Below are 10,671 nucleotides of genomic sequence, written 5' to 3' on the forward strand. Positions count from 1 at the left end.
GAGAGCGGCGGCGGAGAGCGGCGGCGGAGAGCGGCGGCGGAGAGCGGTTGTCCGTGCTGCCGTGAGGTGCGTGTGAGCCGCCGCCGCGCTGTGACGATCGCGCTCCGGGCTCCGGGCTCAGTCCGCAGTCGGCGAGAGGCGGCGAGAGAGCCGAGCGGGGAGGGAGACCCACCGTCCGTCCCGCCGCGCCGCGCCGCTGTCAGGCGCCGCTTCCCGCGGAGGAGCGCGCTTCCCGGCCGGCCGGAGGGTGTCCGGCAGCCCGGCATGGCGGCTGCGAGGCAAGTGCTGTGTGTGTGGGCTTTGCTGGGCGTGGCGCGCGTTCGCTGCGAGCCCATCCGCTACTCCGTGGCCGAGGAGGGCGAGAGCGGCTCGCCGGTGGGCGACGTGGCGGAGGACGCGGGGCTGGCCCCGGCGCAGCTCTGGGCTCGCCGGGCGCGCATCGCCTCGCCGTCCGGCCGGCAGCACTTTGGCTTAGAGCGCGGCAGCGGCCGCCTCGTAGTCGCCGAGCGGCTCGATCGGGAGGAGCTGTGCGGACGCTCCCGCACCTGCACGCTCGCCTTCGAGCTGCTGCTCGCCGACCCGCTGCAGTTCTTTCCCATTGAGGTGTCCGTGGAGGACATCAATGACCACTCGCCGGTCTTCCCGGACGAACGGGTGACTTTACTGATCCCTGAGAGGGGCGACCCGGGCTCCCGTTTCCCAGTGGAAGCTGCTCAGGACCTGGACATTGGCAGCAATGACATCCAGGCTTACAGCATCGTTCCTGAGAACGAGTTCTTCACTGTCTTCTATCAGAGAAAAAATGAGCATGACATGCAGGTCCAGCTGGTTTTGCAAAAGCCTCTGGACAGAGAGGAGCAGCCAGAAATGGATTTCACTCTTGTTGCAACGGATGGTGGCTCTCCACCCCGGACTGGAACCACTCAAATTCACATCAAAGTTCTGGATGTAAACGACAATCCTCCCATTTTCACCCAGGATTTATATACAGGACACATTGTGGAAAGTGCCCCTCAGGACTCCTTAGTTCTCCGTGTGATGGCCACTGATGCAGATGTGGGAATTAATGGTGACATTTCCTATCAGTTCAGCCAAGTGGTGAGCCAGAGCCAGCCGGCATTTACAATCAACCCCCAAAATGGAGAAATTCGAATAAAACAGCCTCTCGATTTTGAGACAAAACAGAAATATGATCTCAGCGTGCGGGCAGTGGATGGTGGAGGACTGTCAGCACTCTCTAAAGTGTTGGTGGAGGTGGTGGATGTGAACGACAACGCACCAGAGATCGTGGTCAGTTCCTTCAGCAGCCCGATCCCTGAGAATGCAGCACCCGGGACAGTGGTCGCCCTCTTCTCTGTCACCGACAAGGATTCCGGTGTGAATGGGGAGATCAGCTGTGCCCTGCAAGAACAGCTGTCGTTCTCCCTGCGGCCGGCCTTTAAGAACTACTACGAGCTGGTGACCGTGAGCGCGTTGGACCGGGAGCAAACGGCACGTTACACGGTGGTTGTCACGGCCGCAGACGCAGGGTCTCCTCGTCTGAGCAGCAGCCACACGTTCACCGTGGACATCTCGGACGTGAATGACAACGCGCCCGTGTTCAACCAGACGTCGTACACCATGTACGTGCACGAGAACAACGTCCCCGCGCTGCTGGTCGGGGCCGTGCAGGCAAGGGACGCGGACGCGGGAGCCAACGGCAAGGTGAGCTATTCGCTGGTGGCGGCCGATCCGCCAGAGCGAGAGCCGTGCTCGTGCGTGTCCGTGAACTCCGAGAGCGGAGGCGTGTTCGTGCTGCGGCCGCTGGACTACGAGCAGCTGAGGCAGCTGGAGGTGGTGGTGAGCGCTGCGGACGCGGGGTCCCCTCCCCTGAGCAGCAGCGTCGTCGTCCGCCTGCTGGTGGTGGACGAGAACGACAACGCGCCGCTGGTGCTGCACCCCAGCGCGCAGGACGGCGGCCCTGCTTGGAGCGAGCCGGTGCCCGCGTGGGCCGAAGCGGGGGACCTGGTGAGCAAAGTGGTGGCCGTGGACGCCGACTCGGGGCAGAACTCGTGGCTTTCGTACCGGCTGCTGAGGGCCACGGAGCCGGGGCTGTTTGCCGTGGGCGCCCAAAGCGGGGAGGTGCGGCTGAGGAGGCCGCCGACGGAGAGGGACGCGGCGAAGCAGAAGCTGGTCGTGCTGGTGCGGGACAACGGGCGGCCGCCGCTGTCGGCCACCGCGGCGCTCAGCGTGCTCCTCCTGCACGGCTCCCGGGACGCTGAGCTGCCGCAGCAGAGCCCCGCCGCGCACGACGACGACGGCTCCCTCACCGCCTCCTTGATCGTCGCCTTGGTCTTGGTCTCGCTCCTGTTCCTGGTGTCGGCGGCGGCCTTTGCGGCGTGCAAGGCGTGCAAGAGCAAGGAGCCGAGTAGCGGGCACGTGCTGTACGGCCCCAGCGGCGTGCCGAGCTGCGTGGCTGATGGGGCCGCTGCCGGGACCCTGCCCCACGCCTATTGCTACGAGCTCAGCCTCACCACGGGCTCGGGCAGCAGCGAGTTCCAGTTCCTCAAGCCCGTGCTGCCCAGCCTGCCGGCGCAGCGCTGCAGCACGGGGGTGGCCGGCGACGATGCCGAGCATTTGCCTGCTGTTCCTGTCCCCGTGGGGGATGCTGATGTCGAGAGCCCCGGGATGCAGTCTGTGGGACAGTTTCACGGCTTTTAATTACCACTGGGTCTGCGCTTCAGGCAGCATCAAGGCTTGTTTAGTGTGGCTTCTGTGCTTTGATAGTTATCTCCATGTCTGCTTGTTTAGATCTTCATTTGTAGTTTTCCTCCCATTCCACAAGAACGTAAGTGTAATTGGAAGCTGTGGATATTAACAGGAAAGTGAGTGTGTGCTTTCTGAGTCTCCCCTAGATTTCAGTCCCTCAGCCTTCTAGCTCTGGGCACAACAGAAATTCCCTGTCTTTCAAGAGGTCCCCAGAAATGTGTGTTTCTGCTGACAGCCCATCTGCCAGCTGGATGAGGACAGAGCGTGCAGGATGTGAGGGCTGGATTTGGTGCCACCTGTGAAGCGAGCAGAGTTCATCAGTTGCAATGGTTGGCTTCCTGTAGCTGATGAGGGCTTGCATGCAAGCATTTCCAGGCACGCCACTGAGTGAGGAGAGTGGGACCTTCCAATGCTCCAGCCTGGAAATACATTTGTCCTGCTCTATTTAATCTTCCAGCCACGATCACTGGATGCACAGGGAGTTGCAGCTTTGCTTTGTGCACATGGGCTGCATTCTCTGACGTTAATGGAAATCATGAAGAGGGTAAGAAGGTTTCTGTTTAATTCCCCATTATGCAACTTCCCTCTGCCACTTGTTTTGGTTTGTGTTGAATGCCATCGGTGTGTAGTGCTCGAATACAGACCGTGAAAGCGGGGCCTCACGATCCTTCTGACTTTTTGGGTTTGCAGTGAAAGGGTCTGGGTCTGCACTTACATCTGATTCATGGCTTGTTGATTGTAATAAATCTAATTTGATTATTAACTTTATTTCCATGGGATTTGCTCCGCAGTTGTGGTTTGCATCCCATTTCACAAGAATGTTATCTGTTCACTCTGCTCCCCTGAAATTACGACCACAACATCATATAACTCTGGACACCCTTCACACCCAATCTTTGGGACATCCTTCTGAGTTGTCCTTTAATTAGAATCCTATCTGTACACACAGAGGTTTGATGACTTCTGTTTCATTGTGATCTGTGCTATGATACCTCATTATATTTTCTCCAGATCAATGTACATTTTCTCTTAGAATGTCACCACCACGCTCATTGAGAACAACGCTTTTTTACTCTCCTCTTCAATATAAAATCATTAAACGATATCTAATAATTTTTCTCTCTTGTAAGCAGACATATTTTCCATCTGTTTTGTGACCTTTTCTGATATGCTTCTGAAATGTGTTTATTTCCTTGTTATCCCACTAATGTCTTGTCCCATTTGCTGCTCTATGAAGCTATAGACCTCACAATTTCTTACTCAGTTCTGGAACAAAACTGTGAGACTGGGCACATAAATCCTCTGCTCTGGACAATGCAGCATAGCCTACCTGCCATGTCAGCTGGGCAAGGAAGCTGTGAGGTCTGTGTTACATTGCAGTGTAAGTATTACTGGCTTTCTTTGCTGGATTACAGATCTCTTTCTCTCTGAGATTAGTAGTTTGCCTTCAATGTCTTTCCATGTAACAGTTGTTTCTACATGATTTGCACTGGGGCTTCCCAAGAAGTTGCTCTCATCCACACATTATGATATGAGCTCTTGCATATTGACTATCAAAATGGGTCGTTTCTCTGAGTCCAACATTTCTCTAAGGGAGAGTTAAAAACTGCACAAAAAGTCTTTAAAAGGTGTCTATAGAAGGTGGATGATGTGTCTCCCTTGGGTTGCCTCATACTATAGCAGCACTGATAATGTTGGGATGAGCTTTACTCAACTGTGCAAATATGTACGTTGTGTTTGGATGCATTCTAGGACAAGTCCACAAGTTGCCTCATAGGGCATGGAAGTCACTACCGAGATGAGCGTGTGCAACCAAGGCCCTTCCTCTTTGGCCTTCATTCCTGTTTGCTGAGGCTTCTCTGTGTGAAAATCTACTATGATATGAATTTCCAGGTTTTTCTTACAACTCTAGCATTCTCTCACTTTTTTTCCCCCTTTTTCTTTTACAAACTCAGTTTTAACTGTCTTCTCTATTCCCTTTAAGAAGTACTGTCACCCCACGTATAATAATTGATTATTGGGATGATATGTGGTACAGCACTATTTGGAAACTCTCATGCCATGCTGAGCTGAAGTTATAAACTGTGTATTTGTAAATCAAGATGATCCTGTCTATAATACTGAAATAAAAAAACACCTGAGTGCCATTCTTTCAATAAAAGTTGTTGTGGGTAAAGACTCTTCAGTGTTATTCTATTAGGTTTATGGAATATACCATGCCACCTGGATACATATAGATCTGTGAGTCCCAGTAAGATTCGTGGCAGGGTACTGAAAGAGCTGGCTGATGTCATCATGAGATACCCCTCAATTATTTTTTATATGTCTTGGGAATCAGGAGAGGTTCCAGTTGACTGCATGTTGGCAGTCATTGCCACTGAGAGAAAAATTGAAGACACTGATAATTACAGGCCTGTCAGTCTCATTTTGGTACCTGTCAAAATTAAAGAGGACATTTTGCTGGGAGTTACTGAAAAGCACTTGAAAGTCTATGCAGTCATTGGTCACAGCCAACATGGGTTCATGAAGGGAAAGTTCTATTCAATGTGCTTAATCTCTTCTGAAAAGACTTCCCACCTAGCTGAACAAGGAAAACCAGCTGTTGTAATCTTTTGGGATTTCAGCAAAGCTTTCAAGACCTTTTTTCACAGTATCTTCCTATACAGATTCTCCAGCATATGGCTAGATAGAAACATAATACAACAGGTGAGCAATTGGTTGATGAGTAAGACTCAAAGTGTTGTGGTAAATGGACTTCCATCAAGCTGATGACCAGTCACTACTGCAGTTCCACAGGGCTCCATTTTAGGGCCAGTTCTCTTTAATATTTTCATCACTGATGAAATCACATCACAGTGACCTGGACTTAAGCCTTGACAGTATGGTAAGTTTGGGGATGATATCAAACTGGGAGATGTTTATTCTTTCAAGGTTAGAGAGACTTTGCAGAGAGATCTTGAAAATTCAGAGGGTTGGACAACAACCAACCACATGCAGTTTAACAAGAGCAAGTGCTTGATTCTGCACATGGGACAGGGCAGTCATGGATATATGTTCAGATGGGGAGAGGAGAGGTTGGAGAGCAGCTGGCAGAAAGGGAGCTTGGGTTCCAGCTGGCAACAAATTGAATCTGCATCATAATATAGTCCAACAGTCAAAAGGGCCATCCATGCTCAGGGGTGGATCAGACCCAGCACTGCCAACCACGTGAGGGAAGATATTGTCCTGCTCTGCTCCGCCTGCTGTGGCCTCACCTCAAGCACTGGGTGCAGTTCCAGGCAGCACAATTTAAGGACATAAAACTACTAGAGATAATCCTATGAAGATAGTGAAGGATCAGGAAAGTTGGACATATGAGGAGCAGCTGACATCCCATGATTTGTTCAGCCAGAGAAGAGGAAACTTACAACGAAGGCAGGAAATGGGCATGGCTGGATTCGCTGGTCAAACTGATGGATAAAAATGAAATGCACAAGCAGCAGAAACAGGGATGTGAGGCCTGGGAATAATGTAGAGGCGCCATCCAGACATGCAGAGATGGGATCAGGTAAGTAAAGGAACCTAAACTTGGTAAGAGATGTGAAAGTTAACAAGAAGAGATTCTAAGGTACATCGATCAGAAGAGAAAGGCCAAGAGAAGTGTAACCTCTCTGATAAACGAGAAGATTTTCTTTGGACCTTGACTGTAGTTTTATCTTATCTAACTGAGGGAGTTCGTGAATTCTCCTTCCCTTCATGGATGGAACATGACAACAAATCTATATGACGTGCATCCTGATGGCTGATGTATTTGCTAAGCCACTCTCATCATATTTGAAAAGTCATGGCTGTCAAGTGAGTTCCCCAGAGACTGGAAAAATGGAAAGGTCACTCCCACTTTAAAAAATGGTAGAAAGGAATACTTGAGGAACTACTGCATGGTGAGCCATATTTCTGTGCCTATGAAGATATACAGATCCTCCTGGAAGCTAGGTTAACGTACATGAAAGAGAATGAAGTGACGTGAGACAGCCAGCACAGCTTCACCAAGCCCAGATCTTGCCTGCCCAATCTGGTGGCCTTCTACAATGAAATGACAGCATAGACATAAGAAGAGTAACTGGTATCATCTACCTGGACTTGTGCAAGGCCTTTGACATGTTCCCACCCCACATCCTTATCTCTATTTTGGAGAGAGAAGAATTGGAAGGGTGGACTATTCAGAGGATAAGGCACGGATTCATCTTGGGACTAGAGCACTTCAGCATCTTTATCAACAAGCTAGACAGTGAGAATGAGTGCACCTCCAGCAAGCCTGCATATAACACTAAGCTGAGTGGTGTAACTGGTATGAAAGAAAGAAGGGATGCCATCTAATGGACCTGGACAAGCTGGAGAAGTGAGCCTGTATGAATTGAACGAAGTTCAACAAATGCAATGCAAGGGTCAGGGCAATCCCAGGTAAGTGTACAGACTGGGAGAAGGATTCCTTGAGAGCAGCCCCATGAAGATGCATTTGGGGGTTCTGGTGAATGAAAAGCTTGCCACAAGCCAGCAGTGTGCGCTTGAAGCCCAGAAGGCCAGCAGTGTCCTGGGCTGTATCAAAAGAAGGATAGCCAACAATATGAGGCAGATAATTGTCCCCCTTTATTCTTCCCTCATGAGGTCCCACTTGGAATACTGTGTGTGGGTCTGCAGACCTCAGCACAACAGAGGAACTGTTGGAGTTAGAACAGACAAGGCCAGAAAGATGATCAAGGGACTGGAGCACCTCTTCTATGAAGAAAGGTTGAAGCAGCTGGGCTCACTCACCTGGAGAAGGAGACCTCATTGCAATCTTCCACTACTTAAAGGGAGCTTATAAATAGGCAGTAGAGGGATTTTTAGATGGTCTGATAATGATAGGACAAGGGAGGACAGTTTTAAGCTAAAAGAAAGGGGATTTAGATTAGATGCTGAGAGGAAATTTTTTACCTTGAGGGTAGTGAGGCACTAGCACAGGGTGCCCATAGCTGTGGATACCCCATCCCTAGAGGCATTCAAATTCAAGGAGGATATGACCCTGGGCAGCCTGATCTAGTGGGTGGAAATCTTGCCCACAGCAGGAAGATTGGAACTGAGTGGGCTTTAAGGTCCCTTCCAATCCAAGCTGTTCTGTGATTCCATGATTCTGTGACTTCTTCAATTCTATGATACTGGGTGTATGGGAACTGTTGAATCATGGCCTGAACCACTGATTGAGCACATGGGGAAAGGAGAAGGTCAGCCCTGGGAGCACGGGTGAAGGCAATTCAGCTGTGTGACTGGAAGGGTAGAGCCTGGCTGCACCTCTCTTGGATCTCATTTAAGGGCTGACTGCAACAGGGGAAGATCTGTTTTTTGGAGGTCTTTTTCTTATGGAGCTTTCCCCTGCAGATCTGAAATCTTCTGATATGGGTAAGCAATCTTTTTCCCTTCCTTTATGGCATCTTTCTATTGTGTTGATCTGCCCAATTGCTACACTTAGTTACTGAGGTACTATGACACTTTTATAATAGCATACTGTGAAACTGAGGGAAGATCTCATAATGGCCTACAGTTTACTCACAAAGGGGATTAGAAGGGAATTCACTGATCTCCTCTGTCTGGTGATAGAAACAGGACCCAAGGGAATGGCATGGAGCTGCATCAGGGGACAATCAAGTTGGGTATAAGGCAAAGGTTCTTCCCTGGAGGATGGCTGGTCACTGCTGGTCTTCAGGGCAGTGGTGATGCCACCAAGCCTGTCACAGTTCAATAAACATTCGGACAATGCACTCAGAAATATAGTTTGAGATGTGGCTGGTCTTGTGTGGAGCCAAGACTTGAAATCAGTGATCCTTATGGGTCCCTTCCAAATATGGATTTCCTCATTCTGTAAAAATTCTATAGAGGAACCAGGGTTTTTAAAAGGCTAGAAGGCTTTTTCTTATCTGGTTCCTTGATTGGGGTAAAAATGGGCAAGCACATTTGCTCAGGAGATGTTGCCTACAGTAGATAAAAGAAAGTAAGGGGAGCAGTGATCTGCTGGCAGCTCTCTGAGGGCATTATGATCCTTGAGCATAAAAGATGACAGGACAGGGCCTGGAGGGTGGTGATGAGTTGTGTGAAGTCTAGTTGGTGTACACCCAAACCCACCTCCAAGGGGTCAGTACTCGTTTTAGTTCTGCTTAACATCATAATTAAGGATTAAATGATGGAGTGCAGGCATTTACAAGCTTGCAAATGACCCAACCAGGAGGAGTGGGTACAGCAGAGGGTCATACTGCCTCCCAGAGTGACTTGGACAAGCTGGAGGAATGGGAAGGATGGTCATGGAATTCAACAAGGAGGGATGAAACGTCCTGCGTGTGGGGGCAAACATGCACTAGAAAAACAGCTTGGTGGAAGAGGCTACAAGAATCCCCCAGTGGACAATTAGTTGAATGTAATTCAGTAGTGTGCCCTTTCCACAACATGGTTAACAGCGCCCTGTGTTGCACTAGACAAAGCACTGCCAGCAGGTTGAGGGAGGTAATCCTTCCCTCTGCTCACCTTTATTGAGGCCACATCTGTGTCTGTTTCATTATTCCCCAGTAAAAGAGGGTCATACTGCAGGAGATCCTAACATAGAAATAAACACCAGGAAGAATGGTGTAAAGAAGATGGTCCTGTGTTGTCCAGTGACAGTGCAAGAGGAAATACAATCTGGAACAAATGAGGGAACCCTAATATAGCTTAAGTGAAAAGAGAAATGCTCACAGCTGGGGTCTCCTTGGCATGTTGCATGTGGTCAAAGTCCTTCTGGAAGATAGGACTCTTAGGGTTCCCAACATTTCCAGTGAAATGAGGTTATCCACGCTAATTTCTTCCTATTATTCCCACTTTATTCAGTGGTAGTGTGGATGGCAGCTCACAGTATGAGTGCTTCCCTCACCGGCATCGCAATAAACCATCAGTGCCTGCTGTAAAACAGCTGGTTCTCAATCTCACTAAGCTGAATATCAAGGTGCATGATGCATCTGAGAAATAAATGTTTTTAAAGCAGTTTTTGTCCTCTAAAATTGGCAGCCCCTAGGAGTTTCTGCAGTGGGCAGAATGTGTCAAAAGGAGAGGTAGAAAGTGAAAGCCAGGTCCCTGCACCTCAGCGCTATCTCCGCCCACACTCGCTCATTTCACCTGCTGTCCTTCTTATGCATTCGTATACCGGGGTACGGTAATTCGGCTTCTGAGAGGATCTGCAAGAACAACCAACAGAACTGCAGGCGCCCGGTTTTGTGAAACGCTGGAGGCATTAGCAGTAGATAATTAAGCTAAGAGAAGTGGAAAGGAGGTAAGTGCTGCGGCAGAGACTGCAGTTGTCGTGCGCGGCTGCGAGTGTCGCTGTTGGCTAAGACTGGGTAAAGCGATGGGAGGAGTGCAGCGGAAAAGAGGCGAGCCGGCAAACGAGCCCGGGGCTGCAGGCCTGAGGACACAGGGAGCTCGGAGTCAGAATCTCGGACGGACGGCACTGGGAGGGGCAAGGAGGGCCGCCGGTGGTACCCAGGACTGCTTCGGACGGGAAGGGGCGAATGAGAAGCTGCACACAGGCGGGGAAATGACGGTGAGAGAAGAGCGCTGGGGCCGGAGGCAGCGGGCGCTGCTGTGGTGCGTGTTGTTGGCGGCGTGGGAGGCGGCGTGGGGGCAGCTGCGCTACTCGGTGCCCGAGGAGCTGCCCAAGGGCTCGTTCGTGGGCGACGTGGCCGAGGAGCTGGCGCTGGAGCCGGCGGCGCTCGGCGGGCGCGGCGCCCGAGTGGTGTCCCAAGGCAGGACGCAGTATTTCGCTCTGCATGCGAGCAGCGGCCACTTGGTGACGGCCGAGAGGATCGACAGGGAGCAGCTGTGCGACGTTGTGCAGCAATGCGTGCTGCGCTGTGAGCTGATCGTGGAGGGCGAGATGAAGGTTTA

At 50.8% G+C, this 10,671-nt stretch overlaps 1 protein-coding gene across 1 annotated transcript; it reads left to right on the forward strand.

Annotated features, from left to right (window-relative positions):
* Positions 1 to 249: 249 nt before the first annotated feature.
* On the forward strand, positions 250 to 3,443 carry LOC122156551 (protocadherin beta-16-like). Its single transcript, XM_042811324.1, has one exon. It carries the CDS (start codon positions 265 to 267, stop codon positions 2,698 to 2,700), a length of 2,436 nt encoding a protein of 811 aa, XP_042667258.1. The 5' UTR covers positions 250 to 264; the 3' UTR covers positions 2,701 to 3,443.
* The last annotated feature ends 7,228 nt before the right edge of the window (positions 3,444 to 10,671 follow it).

Source organism: Centrocercus urophasianus, unplaced genomic scaffold, assembly GCF_019232065.1.
Source record: "Centrocercus urophasianus isolate 14NV4802_14NV808 unplaced genomic scaffold, USGS_Curo_1.0 seq_1280, whole genome shotgun sequence".
Classification (NCBI taxonomy): Eukaryota; Metazoa; Chordata; class Aves; order Galliformes; family Phasianidae; genus Centrocercus; species Centrocercus urophasianus.

What these genes read in the sequence shown, in the direction of transcription:
- LOC122156551 (XM_042811324.1), top strand. Translation starts at nt 265, where the DNA reads ATGGCGGCTGCGAGGCAAGTGCTGTGTGTGTGGGCTTTGCTGGGCGTG.